General features: G+C 39.4%; 1 protein-coding gene across 1 annotated transcript in view; it reads right to left on the bottom strand.

The window, feature by feature from the left end:
* LOC148953448 (uncharacterized) overlaps positions 1–22,891 on the bottom strand; it is a 155,360-nt gene that overhangs the window by 104,493 nt on the left and 27,976 nt on the right. Inside the window, exon 2 of the mRNA XM_089087685.1 lies at positions 5,875–6,024. Coding sequence (XP_088943811.1) covers positions 5,875–6,024 — 150 coding nt within the window. The remainder of the gene's footprint in view (positions 1–5,874; positions 6,025–22,891) is intronic.

Here is a 22,891-nt window from a genome sequence, read left to right on the forward strand (position 1 = left end):
TTCATTGATGATATTCTCTGCTAATGTCCTTTTTATTCTGCTTCTGATTTCACTGTCTATTGTCACATTATTTTTGCATAGATAACAGTTTTGGCACATTGACATGATATGATTTATGATGTTGATGCAGCTGTATGCTTGTCTTCTTTTTCCTTTTGCTTTCATTTGAATGCTAACACCGGAAGAATTGCGATAAGATCTATCAACGGCTAACATGCTACCAGAACCATTAGCTAGAAGTTGTCCCTCTTCATCAACTATTATTTTTAAGTTGGCATTCTCTTTGACTACTAATTTCTCTGGTAATGTTACTCTCGCATATCCACCACTTGCATGATGGAAATTCTTGGGTACACCAAAGGAATTTAACTCCTCACTGTTATGACAACGTGTGCATACATTGCCAATAAGATCTCCACTTGCACTCGTTTCATAGTTCAGGTATTTCTCCTTGTCAGCGTTCAACACGACAATGATTTTTTCATGTGCGCATACTTTCGTCGAATAATTCATTTTCACTTTTTACAGATATGAATTGTGTGTTGATCCTTCCACTGCGTAAAAAATACTGATTTAATGCATGCAATAAACTCGCTAGTGTCGATAACCTGCCATAGAGTACCAGTGGAAAAGCAGCGTCATTTCCATGAACAAGCACAGAGTATGACTGGTAGAGCCGTACACATATTTCATGTCATTTTAAGATACGTAAAAAGTTAAAAAAAATACCATGTTAAAAAATTCAAGAAAGTATTTATGAATTGGGGAGGGGACTCTTTGAGCTTGAAAATGGGTTTAGGAATGACATTATGAATGGAACTTGTTCAGAAAGGATATAATAAAGCCATAAAAAAGTATTAAAAAATGGAGAGGGGACTCTTTGGGGGGGCCGGGGAGGGTGTTTGGGGGACCCTTGGGGGAGGGTGCCCTTCTGTGATCGAAATTTTTACTTTTTAGTTTACTTTTTTTGCGGCGCATCCCTGCGGCGCATCCTGCGGCGCTTTCCTGCGGTGCCTCCCTGCGGCGCATCCCCTGCGGCGCTTACCCTACCCGCGGCGCATCTCTGCGGCGCATCCTGCGGCGCTTTCCTGGCCCACGGCGCATCCCGGCGGCGCTTCTCTGGTCCGGGGGACCTTTGGGGGCCGGGGGAGGGCCTTTGGAGGACAGGGAGGGCGTTTAGGGCACTGGGGGGGCCTTTGGGGTCGGGGGGGGGCAGTTAGGGGCCAGGGGGACATTTGGGGACCGGTGGAGGGCCTTTGGGACCCCGTTGGTCCTTTGGGAGCTCGATGGGCCTTTTTGGGGCCCGGGGACGGCCTTTGGGGGTCTGGGTGGGCCTTTGGGGGCGCCGGGGGCCCTTGGGGAGCTTGGGGGGCCTTTGGGGGGCCCGGGGATGGCCTTGGGGGGTCTGGGTGGGCCTTTGGGGACACCGGTGGCCCTTTGGGAGGTTGGGGGGCCTTTGGGACCCCATTGGTGCTTTGGGAGCTCGATGGGCCTTTGTGTGGCCCGGGGATGGCCTTTGGGGGTCTGGGTGGGCCTTTGGGGGCGCCGGTGGCCCTTTGGGAGCTTGGGGGGGGCTTTGTGGTGCCCGGGGATGTCCTTTGGAGGTCTGGGTGGCCCTGTGGGGGCGCCGTAGCCCTTTGGGAGCGTGGGGGACCTTAGGGTACCGGGGGCTTCCTTCGGGGTTGGGTAGGAGGATTGGAACCCTTTGGGTTGGGTTAGAGGACCTCACAACACTGTTCAAATGAAACTTGTGTATTATAACGACCACAGAGTTTCCCCATTAAATTCTCTTCTAAAATCTCTTCCAAAATCTTCTTTTAAAATGTCTCTATCTGTTTCGCCGAAAATAATTCCATAACCTGTCTAAAACGGTTTCGCCCAAATAATCCCTAAACGTAAATTCAGCGTATTCCTTTGTTATTGGCATCTCTGCACTAACGCATTTCAAATTAATAAGAAACCTTTTCGCGCGCTAAAACAATTCATCGCTAAGATGTTTCTTAGAGAATTGTTTCCATGGCCTTTGGCTATTAATATCTTTTGGAGTTCGACCAGTAGAACTGTTCCCGAGGCAAAGACATTAATGACTTGGATCTATTTCTGGAGAAATGTTTCTGGGCGAAAATTTTTAAAGTCTGACAGATGATGACATTGGTTGATTGATCTGTCAAGAAAGGGGAATTAATTTGTTGTTTCTAAGGGGAATTATTGATTCACGATAGGTAAATTGAGGTCGACAGCAAAGGTGTTCCAAGGTCGATGTTGTTGTTGTTGTAAGTGCACGCTCTCAGCGAATGTCAAGGTCGATGTTGTTGTTGTTGAAACACTTTGATTACGCAATCAAGTTCTCGGGCCAGGCTAGCCAAACAATCTCATAGCATTCGCGTCAAGCATGTCCATTCTCACTGACAACGAACAGACATAAAACAGGAACATAAATTGCTGTTGTCATCCTTAAATGTGAGAAAGTTCATGTCTTTCCATTCTCACTGACAAAAACCATAAAAACATCAAATAAATGTGAGAAAGATCCTGTTTTTCAAATTCTCACTGACAAAAACCATAAAACATCCATAATTTGATGTTGACATCCGAGAAAAACATCAAATAAATCGAACAACACACATAACCATCCAAGAAAACAGACGTAAATGTGAGAAAATTCATGTTTTTCCATGTGAGAAAATTCCTGTTTTTTCATTCTCAGTGAGAAAACCATAAAACAGACATGAATTGCTGTTGACATCCATAAATGTGACAAAGTTCCTGTTTTTCAAATTCTCACTGACAAAAACCATTAAACATCCATGAAAAACATCAAATAAATCGACCAACACACATAACCATCCAAGAAAACATACATAAATGTGACAAAATTCCTGTTTTTCCAATTCTCACTGACAAAAACCATAAAACATTCATAATTTGATGTTGACATCCGAGAAAAACATCAAATCAATCGACCAACACACATAACCATCCATGAAAACAACCTTAAATGTGACAAAATTCATGTTTTTCCAAGTGAGAAAATTCCTGTTTTTTCATTCTCAGTGAGAAAACCATAAACCACGTGGTACTGTCACGAGTCGGACCCCCATCTCTACTGAGGGATGCACTTTACATTGGATGCAATTTAGCCTACGTTGAGTTTTCCGTGAGGGGAGGGGTAAATTTCATACATGGTGACCCAGATTTACTGGCATTATTTGAAAAACGAACAGAAATTATTCCAAATATGAATGGTTGCCCACTCTTCAATACCTTACTTTGTACTCTAAAATTTGACTGTTTACTAAATACGGGGTCTTTTAATTAAAATAGGCAGCTTTTTAAATGTGCTAACAGGTTTAGCGTGAAGAGCAAGATATTGAGTAGGGGGCAACTTTTTATATACGAAATAGATCTTCTGAAATTAATATGCTATTTTTTTTCGAATTTTCCAGTACGGTGAGCCAAATTTGAACCTGCGTTATTTGAAAAACCTTCAGAAATTAAATAAAAAAACAAGTTTTGTTTTAACTGAAAGTAAGGAGTGACATTAAAGCTAATACAAACAGAAATTGTTCGGAAGTTTTACTGTCTTTCCTTACTTTCTGTTAAAAAGCACTTTTTTTATTTAATAACTCTAGTGATCGGTTTAGAAATGCCTGGAAGGCTTACACATGCCGAGACTGTAAGGTCCTGCCGTTCGTAAAAGGGTTAAACCATATACGAGGGAACATAGCAGCTTTATCCTTAGGTTGGAAAGTTGCCAAAAATATTGGCAAACATTAGTTAATGTATAATTGATTATATTTTTTGTGTCTTTTTAACTTTCTCTCTTATAAATAAATATTCATAATACTATATATTAGAAAATTTTAAAATATATCTGCATATTTTAAATATACTAAATATATTTAGTACACACAATCAGGAGAAGAGATACTTCTCAGATAGATTGTTGTAAGTGAAACAGGGGTGCATGGCAAACAAATTAACTTTCAAAAGTAACTTCAAATTGACTTGAAAACAGGATAACGAACCACTGCTCTCGCAGAATATCCCTGTTCTGCCCTTGACAATATTAAATAAAAAAAAACAAGCTTTCTTATTAAAACTGAAAACGAACAGAAATTATTCCGTATATGCTTTAGCAAGTATTCCATATCTTGCTCTTTACGCTGAAGCTTTTAGTACTTTTATTTCTAATTAAACGGTTCTTGTTTGTCAGGATCCGTTCTTAAGAAACTGGGACAAACAGTAAAACTTTACCGTAAAGAGCAAGGTATTGAGGAGCGGGCAACCGCTTCATGTGCGGAGTAATTTATGTTCGTTCTGAGTTTCAATGTTGCTCCTTACTTTCAGGTAAAAATCTTCTTTTTTTATTTAATTTCGATCGTTTTTCAAATAACACCGGTAAATCTGGCTCGCCCTCCAGCGAAAAATTCCCTCCCCTAGCGGATACTTCTTTCCACTTGAAATACATCCTCCTGTAAAATTTCCTCCTTACCACGACATCTTCACTGAAAATTCTCCCCCCTAAAATTATTTGTGGGCCAGTCAGCCTTAAAAAATCTTCCTAGTTACTTTTATCTGAAAAAGACTGTAATTTCAAATCGTATTCCCAGTAACTTCGGAAATCCCCTCTTCCATAGAATTTTTTTCCCGGAAATCCAAATACGCTGAAAATAGCACCAAGATAATTCCCCTGGAAAGTCTCTAAATGCAAAATTGAGTTGGCAAAGATAAAGCAAGACAAATAAAAAGAATTTCCTAGAGAATATTCGTAAAATCACCCTGAATGAAATTTCCGCTGGAAAGTTCATCTTCAGAAATTTTCCTCCCCACGGAAAATTGTCCACATGAAAAATATCTCCCTCACAAAATTCACCCCCTTCACCAAAAAATGTCTGTTTACCTACCAATAACATACGCTATGTGTAAACAAAGGAGACATTTCATGACGTACAGACAATTTCCCAGGGACTGGGGGGGTCAATGTATACCCAAAAGCATAGTTATTGGGCTTATCATCTATTCTGAACAAAATGGCTATCTAAAAATTCTGACATGAGGACTTTGAGGAAAAAGGAGAGTGGGGGGGGGGGAGTTATTGCCCTCCAATATTTTTGATCACTTAAAAAGGGTAGAAAAAGATTTAATTTCTGTTTTGAATGAGCCCTTTCTCGACACTCTAGGAATTTTTGTCCGATGCAATCACCCCTAGGAAAAAAAAAACAAAAAAAAAACAAACAAATAAACACGCATCCTTGATCTTTTTTCTGGAAAAAAACACAAAAGTATACTCAGCTCATAACTTTTGATAAGTAATGATAAACTTAATGAACCTTCTATTTTTGAAATCATTCAATTCTTTTGATATATCTATCCATATCAAATTCTGTTTTTAGAGTTTCGTTTACTATTGAGCCACGTCACTCCTTGCTTACAATTCGTTACCACGAACTTTTTGATAAAAAAGAGATGTATAAAAAAATAGAGCGTTTAATGTGTTGAAATAGTAAATATTTCAATTTTGCAGTAAAGAAAATAATGAGGTAATAATGAAGAAAATTGTTTCAATTTTTGGCTTAGCCAACAAACAAATCTTGCTTTTATGATAATATATTTGTCGTTAATTACGAGAGGTTTGCTGTTCTGTTAAACCTGATGCATGAAGTACCTCTCTGACGATCTATTGTTCCACCACAAGACAGTGGCACACATCCACCAAAGGGATCACCAAAGGTACCTGGTGTGTGTCATTTTTGAAAATTACAAACCCCCGGATTAGTTCAGGCTCTTCAAGGTAATCTCGATATTGTCGATATTTAATAATTCCATAGAATTTATACAATTGCAAGAATTCCTTAAAAAAAAAATCCTTACCGTATTCGCAGGTTCCCAGTATTTCTAGCAGTGGAAATTCACAATCGCATTCATAAGTTGAAACAGCATCTTTCCCAGTAATTGTACGGCAAGACTTTCCCTTTTCGAAACATGATTGGCTTTCTTTACTCGTGCAATTAGTTGCAACCCCTAGAAAAGAACTTTTGTCAAGCCAAAAGGTCGAAAAACAAATCTGAAATAAGTGCAGGAATGTGAATAGGGAACCACTTGGTAATATTACCAAAATGTTTTTTTTTATATTAGAATAAGCTATACATTAGTAAATCTCACTCTAGAACGGAGAGCTTCTTGAATATACTATGACTGAATAAATGAGAGCTTTTGTTTCTACTAAGACAGAGATAGTAGAAAAGATTTTGCATTCAGCATTTCACTAAGAGGTTTGTAAGTCGTTCAAGCTTCTTCCCAAACTTATTTAATTCACTTTGTTGAAAATCTGAAAAAAAATACTCCTTGGACAAAAGTTTGACTTCTTTTTGGCTTCTAAATCAGGAAGTGAAGTTTGACAAGGTTTTGCTTGATTCTCAAAACGCACGGTTTTGACTAGTTAGGATTAAAGCAACTATGATATATAGTAATTCGGCTGATTTGACATTAAAATTTTGAATTTTTGCCAGAAATACAAATTATAAGGCCTAAATCTGAATAAAAATTTTGCACAAATAAAATACGAATTGTATTATTTGAAATGTGCCATATATAGATAGTCAGAAATGTTTATTTTTTCTTGCAATACAGAACTTATGAGAAAAAAGTTACACTTCTATAGCAACTGTATTATTTTCTTTTCTGTCTTTCCTATTCTTTCTTAATCCCAATCTTAAATACAAAACATGAATCATAACCTATGAAAAGTGACTTTTTGTTCGAACTAACATTCTTGTCAAACATATCCAAATTGATAGTAGTAATATTAGATTGTTTGACTACCCACATTTCTACCCACATGATCCTTCTACCCACTTGATCCTCCTTCCACCAATCCTAAAGCATTTATTTACTTGGATTGACAAAGAATTTGACTGCCATTTATTTTACTGGTTTCGTGTTCCGTATTTTAAATCGATTAAATGTATTTTTTTTTATTAAATTCCTCAGAAATGATAAGGTATGATAAAATTGTGTTTAAAATAGCCATCACAAGCATAACACACACACACACACACACACACACACACACACACACACACACACACACACACACACACACACACACACACACACACACACACACACACACACACACACACACACACACACACACACACACACACACACACACACACACACACACACACACACACACACACACACACACACACACACACACACACACACACACACACACACACACACACACACACACACACACACACACACACACACACACACACACACACACACACACACACACACACACACACACACACACACACACACACACACACACACACACACACACACACACACACACACACACACACACACACACACACACACACACACACACACACACACACACACACACACACACACACACACACACACACACACACACACACACACACACACACACACACACACACACACACACACACACACACACACACACACACACACACACACACACACACACACACACACACACACACACACACACACACACACACACACACACACACACACACACACACACACACACACACACACACACACACACACACACACACACACACACACACACACACACACACACACACACACACACACACACACACACACACACACACACACACACACACACACACACACACACACACACACACACACACACACACACACACACACACACACACACACACACACACACACACACACACACACACACACACACACACACACACACACACACACACACACACACACACACACACACACACACACACACACACACACACACACACACACACACACACACACACACACACACACACACACACACACACACACACACACACACACACACACACACACACACACACACACACACACACACACACACACACACACACACACACACACACACACACACACACACACACACACACACACACACACACACACACACACACACACACACACACACACACACACACACACACACACACACACACACACACACACACACACACACACACACACACACACACACACACACACACACACACACACACACACACACACACACACACACACACACACACACACACACACACAAATAGAAAGTGTGCAAGTATACAATACTCTAGCCTATAACTGTTAGTTTGTAGTTTTTTTTTTTAATAAACAGTCAGTAATACAGTTTTTTTGTGCATTTTATATTCAGAGACGAAAAGCATACGGCAGGGCAATATGGCCTTTGAGACTGTGGGGCCATCTAAGCATCTTCTCAATAGTTCTTAAATTTTGCCTTAAACATTTGGCCTCGTTCGAGAAAAATGCGGGATTTTCTTTGGCATGATTCCTTTCGTCACTTAAATATATGCTAGATCCAGAAGTGTTCATTCAAAAAAACAATTTCTTTTAATAATCAGCATTGCAGACTAGGGATTGTCTTACATATGACCGTCAACTTCGGAAAAATCAGTAACTTTAAATATTGTCGATTAAGGCCTTTGGGTTCCCATATATTTTGGAATTAAGCGCATAATCTCCAGCAAGACTACATCCTTTTTCAAGGAGTAAAATTCTAGTTCTAAGCTAATAACTTTTGATGAGTGACTTCAATTTCCAACACTTTACAGATTTACAATTTCCGTAAATAATAAATTTTGTTGTTGCATATATTTTGATTAAAACTTCGTCTTTTACAGTTTGGGCTTCTATTGACAAGGGCTGCTCTTTAGGTACATAATTTTAGCACAGACTATATTATCAAAAGCTTTCATAAACGTGAGGGAGATTACTATGCCCTCCTTCAATCGCTTTTCTTAAAGAAAAAAAGTTTTTTTAAGTGAAAGTAAGGAGCGATATTAAAACTTAAAATGAACAGAAATTATTCCGTATATAAAAGGGGCTGTCCCCTCCTCAACGCCTCGCTCTTTACGCTAAATTTTTATATTGTTTTAAAAATATAGTTGTGACACAGAGTTAAACTTTAGCGTAAAGAGCGTGGCGTGGAGGAGGGGACAGCCCTTTCATATACAGAATAATTTCTGTTCGTTTTAAGTTTTAATTTCGCTCCTTACTTTCAGTTAAAAAACTTGCTATTTAATTTCTGAACGTTTTTGAATTAATGCAGCTTTGATTTTGACTCACCATACATAAATAATTAACACGAAATTTGCATATTAATTTTAATTTTTTAATAATTCTTCGTACGACACGACAGCTACAACAGATACGATACAATTAAATGTTGTTCAAATCACAAACCCCTGAATCAAAGAGGCCATTTAATTATAATTGTTAGCTCTTTTGAAAGAACAAAAAAAAATTGCGTAAAGGGCAAGGTATTGACTAGGCGGCGAACCCCCTCATATACGTAAGAATTTCTGTTCGTTTTAAGTTTTGATATTGCTTCTTACTTTCAGTTGAAATTTTTTTTTTTTAACTGGGCCGTGTTTAGGTAACTAAAGGTCGTGTTTAGGGGGGAAATGTCCCTTCCCCCTGAAAATATCCTCCTAGGAAAGATCCTCTCAAATAAATCCCTCCTCCACTCCCCCTGACCACAACCAGAAAAAATCCCTCGTGAAAACGTCTGTACAATTCCCAATAACCAAAACTATAAGTAAACAATGAGCGAAGTTCATAACTTGCAGCCCTTCCCCCGGAAACTCTCTTGGATGAAGTCATCCTCAAAGACATAATTATTACATTTTCGATTACGTTGAACAAAATGGCTATCTCAAAACTTTGATCCAGTGACTTCGGAAAAAATGAGCGTGGGAGGGGGTCTAGTTGCCCGCCAATTTTTTTTATCACTTAAAGAGGACACTAGAACTTTTAATTTCCAATCGAATGAGTCCTCTCACGATATTCTAGGACCACTGGATTGATACGATAACCCATGGAAAAAAAACAAAAAAAGAACAAATAAACTCATATCCTTGATCTTTCTTCTGGTAAAATATACAGAATTCAACATTTTTGCAGATCGAAGCTTGATCCTTTACAGTAGGGTTTTCTGATACATTTAATCTGATGGTGTGATTTTCATTAAGATTCTACGCCTTTGACGGGGTGTTTCCCCCTTTTTTTGAAAAAAAGGTAAATGTTTTCAGGGTCGTAACTTTTGATGGGTAAGACTAAACTTGATATAGCTTATATATTTGAAATCAGCATAAAAATCCAATTCTTTTGATGTATCTACTGGCATCAAAATTTGGCTTAAAAGAGAATTATTGAAGGCTCCAGTACTTAAATTGCCAGATTTGTCACAAGAAATCTGTTTGTAAACAGACACATCAGGATATGGAATCGGATTTGTACTACTGAATATAAAATCTAAAGGGGAGGAGTCAATCGTCCAATATACCAGCCGCTCTCTGACATAGGAAGATAGAAAATATTCAACGGGTGAAAGAGAATGCTTGGCAGTTGTAGTTTTTACCGAATATGTTCGCCAATTTTTGCTCGCAAAAAAGTTTGCTTTATACGTAGATCTAAAATTGCTAATTTGGTTGCATACAATGTAAAATACTTCAGCGAGACTGACAAGATGGGTACTCCGTCCTTTAGCGCATTCATATAACCCGATATATATAAAAGACCGTACCAATGTTGTACCAGATTATCCATCGCAAAACCCAAATGGGAACGAAAATTTAATAACCGCCATGCACAGCGACCTTGTTAATGAGGAAATACCTTATTAACCACTGTATCCGTTAATGTATCCTGTTATTCTGTTAATGAGGAAATGGTGAGCGTGAGAGGGGGGTTAGTTACCCTCCAATCAGTTTCGACTACTAAAAAGGACATTAGCCCTTTCAATTTCCAATCAAATGAGCCCTTTTTGAAGTTTCTACGATAAAACTTTCTATAAAAACAATATATGCCCCCAGGACATAATTTACAACCCTTGCCCTGTGCGTTGTAGGGGGGCGTTTGTCATCCTCAAAGACCTAATTTCCAGAACTTTTGCCTACGTTGAACAAACTGAATACTTAAAATTTTAATTGAATGTATTTGGGGAAATGGTGGGCGTGAGAGGGGGATTAGTTGCTATCCATTCACTTTTCGACTATTAAAAAGGAAACAAGTCCTTTCAATTTCCAATCAAATGAACCCTTTTTAAAGTTTCTACTACAAAATGTTCTATAAAAAACCATATATGCCCCCAGAGAGCCATACAAAAGTTAGGTTAATTTAAACTCACTTAGAGTGGCGCGCTCCTCTAAGTGAATTTAAATTAACCTAACTTTTGTATGTCTCTCTCACTATTTGTGTGTGCGTGTGAGCGGATGTGCTGGTATCTACAACCACTCTAACCTAAATTCAATGTAACAATGCATAAAGTCTTAAATTAATAGAACTTAGATTTTAAGAACGATCTCTGATGTATCCGATATAGACGCGGGGAAAAATTGAGCCAGTGGTCCTAGACTATCATGATAGGGTTCGTTCTATGCTTAAAATGAATAGAAATTAGTATGTATATTAATGGGAGTGCCCCCTCCTCAACACCTAGCTCCTTACGCTAAAGTTCGAGTTCTGTCTCAATTCCTTAAGGATGAGTCCTGAAACATGAACTGTCGCCCTTATATCATTGCTGCTACCTGCTCCACCATCAAGCTCCAATAGTGTAAATGTACCACTCATTTTCTTTGCTAATATCGTCTCAAATAAACTTCTCTCTGTAAATTCAAATCTCGTACTAATACGAAGTATAATGAAAATCACTCCTTACATTTGAATCCAATTACTAATGTAGTAGTAAGGCCATAGGTAACGCGAAAAATTGCCTGAGGCATGAAGCATGGATATATGTGCAGTTTTTCGGATACATGGCTTACCACGGTCATTCATCTGTTACTAGGACCGGTATGTGCATTAGCAGACAGGTTTCTTGCCCAACGCCTAATTTCTGGGCCAATCAAAAATGTATAAGGAATTACACACGAATATGTGTGTAGTTTCATGGGTTCATGGCTTACCATGGCTAGGTATCTATATATTTCACAACTATAAACCTTGTCAGACACGTTTTCCTAGGTTCAATAGCCAAAACTCGACTTCGTCATATTACGTATTCAAAGATGGTCTCTTTGTAAAAATACTGGTTTCACCTGGAGGGCATATACTCATGTTTTTTCAGTATAAATAAAGATGCAATTAGTTTTTCTGGATCAGATGAGAAAACAACTTGAAAAGATACCCCTTTATTGTTAAATTTATTCATTTCAATGGAGAACCCTAAAAGAATCTTGATGGTATGTAAATATATATTATTCTTGAATTATCAAAAAAACAGACCTTTTTCGTATAGTTACATTTAACTATCTCATCATATTGATTTTCTGATTTACAACGGGCTACATGACCAATGCATAATTCAAGCGCTTTGTGCCAGCTGTTCAGGTATTTTGGCTAAAAGGGTTCTTAACTAGCTTGCAAAAATATCTCATACGTTCGTAATGGAAAAAGACAAAAATATTTATTTCTTTTATCGTGTGTTGGGCTTTGATATTGTGGAGGGGGGAATATGATATTGATGATGGTGTTGGGAATGGGGGAAAGAGGAATGTGATTGACCACGATTATTTATGGACGGAAATTAAGTCGAGAGGGAGTAACTTTAGAGGAGTTGCATATCAATCGTGCAATGTAAATGTTAGACAGCAATATTTTGTACCAGTTCTTATACATAATTCCAATTCCGATTTAAAGTTTATTTTACCGGCGTTGGCCCTCATTGCCAAACAAACACAACTTAAAAACAATAGGGAATTTTTTTTTCAAGACAGTGCAATTTAAATCGGTGAATATTTCGGCCCTATGTCCAACGGCCGTCTTCAGCATAACATTATAGACAAAATATATATATATAAACAATTTACATTAAAATACAAAGTTTATAACTAAAAATGCTCTTAAAAACTTTTAAAACAGCCCCAGCATCCTTAATTCATTGCCAAGGGAGGAGTTGTAGATAACGCATGGATAGATGGTTGTTTTTCATATAATATCATACCCAAGTCATTGGAGAAGCTACTGCTGCTAGAGTTCATGTGGAAAACAGTTGACAAAGGTAGTACGTGCCTGAATAAAATTCACTTTTTAGACTCTTTCAGTTTCTTCCCCAAGTCATTAAGTCAATTGATTAAGGTACAGAAAAGCGACAATTTTGATAGCTTCAACCTCCTTAAACAGCACTTCCCCGATGACTAAATTTATGATTTATTAACGTGTAAGGGCACATATGCATATGATTACTATAACTCTGTCTCGAGGCTAGATGAGGTGTCATTACCGCCCATTGAAGCATTTTAAATTTCTTTTACGGACAGTCAGTGCACCACTGGTGACTATGAATTTGCCATGAGGGTTTGGGCAGAGTTTGGATGTAAAAATGGGTGGGATTACTGTAGACTGTACTTAGCCAGTGATGTACTTACTCTTCTGGACATTATGTGAAAAAACACGGAAAAAATCTATGGTGAGTTTGGGTTGGAATTAGGGTATTAATATTCCACTCATCATCTGGTGATGGACTTTATTCTTAAAATTAATTAAAAAAAACTTTTTCCACAAAATAAGTTTTTCAAAGAAAATTCAAAAACTCCATTAAACGAAATATGAGCAAAAATTAAATCAAATAATCTACCAAGCTCAAAACTACCACAAATCAGCATCGATAAATAAATGAAAACCAAAACGAACAGAAATTGTAATAAATAACCTAGTCAAATTCAAAACGAGCAGAAATTAACATAAAGGGGATTAGTTGCCCTCCAATAACTTTCGACTATTAAAAAGGGCATCGGCCCTTTCTATTTTCAATCGAATGAGCCTCTTTCGAAGTTCCCACGACAACTCCATCGATAAAAAGTGCCCTGGTCTAAACAACTACAACAACAAAAAATATTACTAATCACTTTCGACTATTAAAAAGGGCACTAGCCCTTTGAATTTCAAATCGAATGAGCCCTTTTCTGAAGTTTCTACGACAATATCTTCTATAAAAACTGTATATGCCCCCAGGGTATAACTTAAAACCCTTGCCCTGAGGTTTGTGGTGGAGTATCTTCCTCAAAAACATATTTTCTATCTGTAAATCAACTACGCTGAACAAAATGGCTATCTCAAATTTTTTTTGGATGTGTTTGGGGGAATGAAGAACGTGGGGGAGGGCTAGTTGCCCTCCAATCCCTTTCGACTATTAAAAATGGCACTAGCCCGTTGAATTTCCAATCGAATGATCTTTTTTTTAAGTTTCTACGACAACACCTTCTATAAAAATATTATATACCCACTGGGAATAACTTAAAACCCTTGCCCTGAGGGTTGTGTGGGAGTGTCCTCCTCGAAAACATATATTCTATCTGGAAATCAACCACGCTGAACAACATGGCTATCTAAAAATTTTGATTGGATGTGTTTGGGTGAATTATGGACGAGGGGGGGGGGGGCTAGTTGCCCATCCAATCACTTTCAACTATTAAAAAGGGCACTATCCTTTTGAATTTCCTAACAAATGAGCCCCTTTTGAAGTTTCTCTGACAATGCCTTCTAAAAAACCTTATATACCCCAGAATATAACTTAAAACCGTTGCTCTGATGGTTGTTGGGGAGTGTCCTCCTCAAAAACGTATTTTCTATTTGAAAAACAATTACGCTGAACAAAATGGCTATCTCAAAATTCTAATTGGATGTGTCTGGGAGAATAATGGGTATGGGGCAGGGGCTAGTTCCCTTCCAATCACTTTTGAATATTAACAATGGAACTAGCCCTTTGAATTTCCAGTCAAATGATCCCCTTTTGAAGTTTCTATGACAATGGCTTCTATAAAAACCTTATATATATACCTTATATAAAAACCTTATATAAAAACCTTTGCCCTGACGGTTGTTGGGGAATGTCCAACTCAAAAACGTATTTTCTATCTGGAAATAAACTACGCTGAACAAAATGGCAATCTCAAAATTTTAGTTGGATGTATTTGGGAGAATGATGGGCGTGGGGGGGGGCTAGTTGCCCTCCAATCACTTTCGACTATTAAGAATGGAACTAGCCCTTTGAATTTCCAATCGAATGAGCCCCTTCTGAAGTCTCTATGACAATGCCTTCTATAAATACCCTATATGCCACAGGTCATAACTAAAAACCTTTGCCCTGATGGTTGTTGGGGAATGTCCTCCTCAAAAACGTTTTTTCTATCTGGAAATCAACTACGCTGAACAAAATGGCTATCAAAAAATTTTAATTGGATGAGTTTGGGAGAATAATGGGCGTGGGCAAGGGCTAGTTCCCCTCCAATCACTTTCGACTATTAAGAATGGAACTAGCCCCTTGAATTTCCAATCAAATGAGCCCCTTCTGAAGTTTCTATGACAACGCCTTCTATAAAAACCTTATATACCCGAGGATATAACTAAAAACCCTTGCCCTGAGGGTTGTTGGGGATTGTCCTCCTCAAAAAAGTATTTTCTATGTGGAAATCAACTACGCTGAACAAAATGGCTATCTGAAAATTTTAGGTGGCTGTGTTGGGGGGAATGCGGGGCGTGGGGGGGAGGGGCTAGTTGCCCTCAAATCACTTTTGACTATTAAAAAGGGAACTAGCCCTTTAAATTTCCAATCGAATGAGCCTGTTTTGAAGTTTTTACTACAACGCCTTTAAAAACCTCACATGCCCCCAGGGCATAACTTAAAACCCTTGCCCTGAGGGTTGTAGGGGAGTGTCCTCCTCAAAAAGATATTTTCTATCTGGAAATCAAGTACGCTGAACAAAATGGCTATCTCAAAATTTTGATTGGATGCGTTTGGGGGAATGATAGGCGTGGGGGGGGGGGACTAGTTGCCCCTCATTCACATTCGACTATTAAAAAGGGCACTAGCCACTCCAATTTCCAATCGAATGAGCCCTTTTCGAAGTTTCTACGACGACTCCTTCGATACGAAGTGCCAGGGTATTGAGAAAAAAAACAACAAAAAACTACACATTGTGCCCACATCGTTCTTTACTTAGGCAGCGCTAGCTCGCTGCCTATGAAAAGGTGGGCGTGAGAGGGGGGTTAGTTACCGCTCAATCACTGTCAACTATTAAAAAGGGCACTAGCCCTTTGAATATCCAGTCAAATGAGCCTATTTTTAAGTTTTTATTACAACGCCTTCTATCAAAACCTTATATGCCCCCAGGGCATAACTTAAAACCCTTGCCCCGAGGGTTGTGGGGGAGTGTCGTCCTAAAAAACATATTTTCTGTCTGGAAAACGACTACGCTGAACAAAATGGCTGTCTCAAAATTTTGATTGGATGTGTTGGGGGAATGATGGGCGTGGGGGGCTAGTTGCCCTCCAATCACTTTCGACTATTAAAAAGGCCACTAGCCTTTTGAATTTTCAATCGAATGAGCCTTTCTTGAAGTTTCTACGACAACGCCTTCTAAAAAAACCTTATAAGCCCCCAGGGCATATTAAACCCTTGCCCCGAGGGTTTTGGGGGAGTTTCCTCCTCAAAAAGATATTTTCTATCTGGAAATCAACTACGCTGAAAAAAATGGCTATCTAAAAATTTTGATTGGATGGGTTTGGGGGAAAGATGGGCGTGGGGGGGGGGGTAGTTGTCCTCCAATCACTTTTGACTATTAAAAAGGGTACTAGCTCTTTGAATTTCTAATCGAATGAGCCTTTCTTGAAGTTTCTACGACAACACCTTATATAAAAACCTTATATGCCCCCAGGGCAAATCTTAAAAGGTGTGCATGAAAGGGGGGTTAGTTACCGTCCAATCACTTTCAACTATTAAAAAGCGCACTAGCCCTTTGAATTTCCAATCAAATGAGCCTTTCTTGAAGTTCCTACGACAACGCCTTCTATAAAAACCTTATATTCCCCAAGTGGATAACTTAAAACCCTTGCCCCAAGGGTTGTTGGGGAGTGTCCTCCTCAAAAACGTATTTTCTATCTGGAAATCAACTACGCTGAACAAAATGGCTATCTCAAAATTTTAGTTGGATGTATTTGGGGGAATGATGGGCGTGGGGGGGGATAGTTGCCCTCAAATCACTTTCGACTAATAAAAAGGGCACTAGCCCTTTGAATTTCTAATCGAATGAGCCTGTTTTGAAGTTTCTACGGCAATGCCTTCTATAAAAAACCTCATATGCCCCCAGGGCATAACTTAAAACCCTTGCCCTGACGGTTATGGGGGAGTGTCCTCCTCAAAAAGATATTTTCTATCTGGAAATCAAGTACGCTGAACAAAATGGCTATCTCAAAATTTTGATTGGATGTGTTTGGGGGAATGATGGACGTGGGGAGGGGGGACTAGTTGCCCTCCAATCACTTTCGACTATTTAAAAGGGCACTAGCCACTCCAATTTCCAATCGAATGAGCCCTTTTCGAAATTTCTACGACGACTCCTTCGATACGAAGTGCCCGGGTATGGAGAAAAAAAAACAAAAAACAACACATTGTACCCACATCGGTCTATACTTAGGCAGCGCTAGCAGGCTGCCTATGAAAAGGTGGGCGTGAGAGGGGGGTTAGTTACCGCTCAATCACTGTCAACTATTAAAAAGGGCACTAGCCCTTTGAATATCCAGTCAAATGAGCCTATTTTTAAGTTTTTATTACAACGCCTTCTATCAAAACCTTATATGCCCCCAGGGCATAACTTAAAACCCTTGCCCCGAGGGTTGTGGGGGAGTGTCGTCCTAAAAAACATATTTTCTGTCTGGAAAACAACTACGTTGAACAAAATGGCTGTCTCAAAATTTTGATCGGATGTGTGGGGGGAATGATGGGCGTGGGGGGCTAGTTGCCCTCCAATCACTTTCGACTATTAAAAAGGCCACTAGCCTTTTGAATTTTCAATCGAATGAGCCTTTCTTGAAGTTTCTACGACAACGCCTTCTAAAAAAAACCTTATAAGCCCCCAGGGCATAACTTAAACCCTTGCCCCGAGGGTTTTGGGGGAGGGTATATATGCCCCTAGGGCACAACTGAAAAGGTGGGCGTGAGAGGGGGGTTACTTACCGTCCAATCACTTCCAACTATTAAAAAGGGCACTAGCCCTTTGAATTTCCAATCAAATGAGCCTTTTTTTTGAAGTTTCTATGACAACACCTTCTATAAGAACCTTATATGCCCCCTGGGCATAACTTAAAACCCTTGCCCCGAGGATTGTTGGAGAGTGTCGTCCTCAAAAACATATTTTCTATCTGGAAAAAAACTACGCTGAACAAAATGGCTATCTCAAACTTTTGATTGGATGTGTTTAGGGGAATGATGGGCGCGGGGGAGGGGGCTAGTTTCCCCCCAATCACTTTCGAGTATTTTAACGGGCACTAGCCGTTTGAATTTCGAATCGAATGAGCCTTTTTTGAAGTTTCTACGACAACGCCTTCTAAAAAAACCTTATACGCCCCTAGGGCATAACTTAAAACCCTTGCCCCGAGGGTTTTGGGGGAGTTTCCTCCTCAAAAAGATATTTTCTATCTGGAAATCAACTACGCTGAAAAAAATGGCTATCTAAAAATTTTGATTGGATGGGTTTGGGGGAAAGATGGGCGTGGGGGGGATAGTTGTCTTCCAATCACTTTCGACTATTAAAAAGGGTACTAGCCCTTTGAATTTCTAATCGAATGAGCCTTTCTTGAAGTTTCTACGACAACACCTTAGATAATTTCGGAGACCACACTGCCTTTCCATGACGATAAATAAAAGTTCAAATAGGGATAAAATCCTTTTAATAGACAGTGATGATAGAAATTCACAAAAATACCAGATATTTCGGTCACATATACAGTGACCGTCATCAGTAGTAAAAGGTGGGCATGAGAGGGGGGTTAGTTACCGTCCAATCACTTTCAACTATTAAAAAGCGCACTAGCCCTTTGAATTTCCAATCAAATGAGCCTTTCTTGAAGTTTCTACGACAACGCCTTCTATAAAAACCTTATATTCCCCCAGTGGATAACTTAAAACCCATGCCCCAAGGGTTGTAGGGGAGTGTCCTCCTCAAAAACGTATTTTCTATCTGGAAATCAACTACGCTGAACAAAATGGCTATCTCAAAATTTTAGTTGGATGTATTTGGGGGAATGATGGGCGTGGGGGGGATAGTTGCCCTCCAATCACTTTCGACCTATAAAAAGGGTACTAGCCCTTTGAATTTCCAATCGAATGAGCCTGTTTTGAAGTTTTTACGACAACGCCTTCTATAAAAAACCTCACATGCCCCCAGGGCATAACTTAAAACCCTTGCCCTGAGGGTTGTGGGGGAGTGTCCTCCTCAAAAAGATATTTTCTATCTGGAAATCAAGTACGCTGAACAAAATGGCTATCTCAAAATTTTGATTGGATGGGTTTGGGGGAATGATGGACGTGGGGGGGGGGTAGTTGTCCTCCAATCACTTTTGACTATTAAAAAGGGTACTAGCTCTTTGAATTTCTAATCGAATGAGCCTTTTTTTGAAGTTTCTACGACACCACCTTATATAAAAACCTTATATGCCCCCAGGGCATAACTTAAAAGGTGGGCGTGAGAGGGGGGTTAGTTACCGTCCAATCATTTTCAACTATTAAAAAGCGCACTAGCCCTTTGAATTTCAATCAAATGAGCCTTTCTTGAAGTTTCTACGACAACGCCTTCTATAAAAACCTTATATTCCCCAAGTGGATAACTTAAAACCCTTGCCCCAAGGGTTGTAGGGGAGTATCCTCCTCAAAAACATATTTTCTATCTGGAAATCAACTATGCAGAACAAGATGGCTATCTCTAAATTTTGATTGGATGTCTTTGGGGGAGTGATGAGCGCGGGGGGGGGGCTAGTTGCCCTTCAATCACTTTCGACTATTAAAACGGGCACTAGCTGTTTGAATTTCCAAGCGAATGAGCCTTTTTTGGAGTTTTTAAGAAAATACCTTCTATACAAAACCTTATATGCCCCCAGGGCATAACTTAAAACCCTATGCTCCGAGGTTTTTGGGGGAGTGTCCTCCTCAAAAAGATGTTTCCTATCTGGAAATCAACTACGCTGAACAAAATGGCTATCTAAAAATTTTGATTGGATGTGTTTGGGGGAATGATGAGCGTGGGGAGGGGGGCTAGTTGCCCTCCAATCACTTTCGACTATTAAAAAGGGTACTATCCCTTTGAATTTCTAAACGAATGAGCCTTTCTTGAAGTTTCTACGACAACGCCTTCTATAAAAACCTTATATGTCCCCAGGGCATAACTTAAAAGGTGGGTTTCAGAGGGGGTTAGTTACCGTCCAATCACTTTCAACTATTAAAAAGGGCACTAGCCCTTTGCATTTACAATCAAATGAGCCTTTATTGAAGTTTCTACGACAACGCCTTCTATAAAAACCTTATATTCCCCAGGGAATAACTTAAAACCCTTGCCTCAAGGATTGTAGGGGAGTGTCCTCCTCAAAAACATATTTTCTATCTGGAAATCAACTACGCTGAACAAAATGGTTATCTAAAAATGTGAATTGGATGTATTTGAGGGAATGATGGGGGGGGGCTAGTTGCCCTCCAATCACTTTCGACTATTAAAACGGGCACTAGCCGTTTGAATTTCCAATCGAATGAGCCTTTTTTGAAGTTTCTACGACAACACCTTCTATAAACACCTTATGTGCTCCCAGGGCATAACTTAAAACCCATGCCCTGAAGGTTGTGGGGGAGTTTTCTCCTCAAAAACGTATTTTCTATCTGTAAATCAACTACGCTAAACAAAATGGCTATCTCAAAATTTTAATTGGATGTGTTTGGGAGAATAATGGGCGTGGGGCAGGGGCCAATTCCCCTCCAATAACTTTTGACTATTAACAATGGAACTAGCCCTTTGAATTTCCAGTCAAATGATCTCCTTTTGAAGTTTTATGGCAACGGCTTCTATAAAAAACCTTATATACCCCAGGATATAACTTAAAACCCTTGCCCTGAGGGTTGTTGGGGAGTGTCCTCCTCAAAAACGTATTTTCTATCTGGAAATCAACTACGCTAAACAAAATGGCACTTTCGACTTATAAAAAGGGCACTAGCTCTTTGAATTTCCAATCGAATGAGCCTGTTTTGAAGATTTTACGACAGCACCTTCTATAAAAAAATTTATATGCCCCCAGGCCATAACTTGAAACCCTTGCCCTGAGGGTTTGGGAGAGTGTCCTGCTCAAAAAAATATTTTCTATGTGCAAATCAACTACGCTGAACAAAATGGCTATCTCAAAATTTTGATTGGATGTGTTTTTGTGGGAAGGAAGGGCCTGGAGCGGGACTAGTTTCCCTCCAACCACTTTCGACTATTTAAAAGGGCACTAGCCACTCCAATTTCCAATCGAATGAGCTCTTTTCGAAGTTTCTACGACGACTCCTTCGATACAAAGTGCCCGGGTATGGAGAAATAATAAACCAAAAAACAACACATTGTGCCCACATCGTTCCTTACTTTGGCAGCGCTAGCACGCTGAATATGAAAAGGTGGGCGTGAGAGGGGGGTTAGTTACCATCCAATCACTTTCAACTATTAAAAAAGGCACTAGCCCTTTGAATTTCCAGTCAAATGAGCCTATTTTGAAGTTTTTATGACAACGCCTTCTATCAAAACCTTATATGCCCCCAGGGCATAACTTAAAGCCCTTGCCCCGAGGTTTTTGGGGTAGTTTCCTCCTCAAAAATATATTTTCTATCTGGAAATCAACTACGCTGAACAAAATGGCTATCTAAAAATCGTTCTTTAATTTGGCAGCGCTAGCACGCTGCCTATGAAAAGGTGGGCGTGAGAGGGGTTAGTTACCATCCAATCACTTTCAACTATTAAAAAGGGCACTAGCCCTTTGAATTTCCAGTCAAATGAGCCTATTTTGAAATTTTTATGACAACGCCTTCTATCAAAACCTTATATGCCCTCAGGGCATAACTTAAAACCCTTGCCCCGAGGGTTGTGGTGGAGTGTCCTCCTCAAAAAGATATTTTCTATCTGGAAATCAACTACGATGAACAAAATAGCGATCTCAAAATTTTGATTGGATGTGTTTGCGGGAATGATGGTCATGTGGGGGGGGGGGTAGTTGCACCCCAATCACTTTCGACTATCAAAAAGAGTACTAGCCCTTTGAATTTCCAATCGAATGAGCCTTTTTGAAGTTTCTACGACAATGCTTTCTATAAAAACCTTATATGCCCCCAGGGCATAGCTTAAAACCCAGGCCCCGAGGTTTGTGGGGGAGTGTCCTCCTCAAAAAGATATTTTCTATCTGGAAATCAACTACGATGAACAAAATAGCAATCTCAAAATTTTGATTGGATGTGTTCGGGGGAATGATGGGCGTGGGGGGGGGGGGTAGTTGCACCCCAATCAATTTCGACTATCAAAAAGAGTAATAGCCCTTTGAATTTCCAATCGAATGAGCCTTTTTGAAGTTTCTACGACAAAGCTTTCTATAAAAACCTTATATGCCCCCAGGGCATATCTTAAAACCCAGGCCCCGAGGGTTGTGGGGGAGTGTCCTCCTCAAAAAGATATTTTCTATCTGGAAATCAACTACGCTGAACGAATTGGCTATCTAAAAATTTTGATTTGATGTGTTTGGGGGAATGATGGGCGTGGGGAGGGGGCTAGTTGCCCTCCAATCACTTTCGACTATTAAAAAGGGCACTAACCCTTAGAATTTCCATTCGAATGAACCTTTTTTGAAGTTTCTACGACAACGCCTTCTATAAGAACCTTATATGCCCCAAGGGCATATCTTAAAACCCTTGCCCCGAGGTTTGTGGGGGAGTGTCTTCCTCAAAAAGATATTTTCTACCTAAAAA

The sequence above is a fragment of the Artemia sp. Qi Xiang Cuo genome, chromosome 4 (genome assembly GCF_049724085.1).
Source record: "Artemia sp. Qi Xiang Cuo chromosome 4, ASM4972408v1, whole genome shotgun sequence".
Taxonomy (NCBI): Eukaryota; Metazoa; Arthropoda; class Branchiopoda; order Anostraca; family Artemiidae; genus Artemia; species Artemia sp. Qi Xiang Cuo.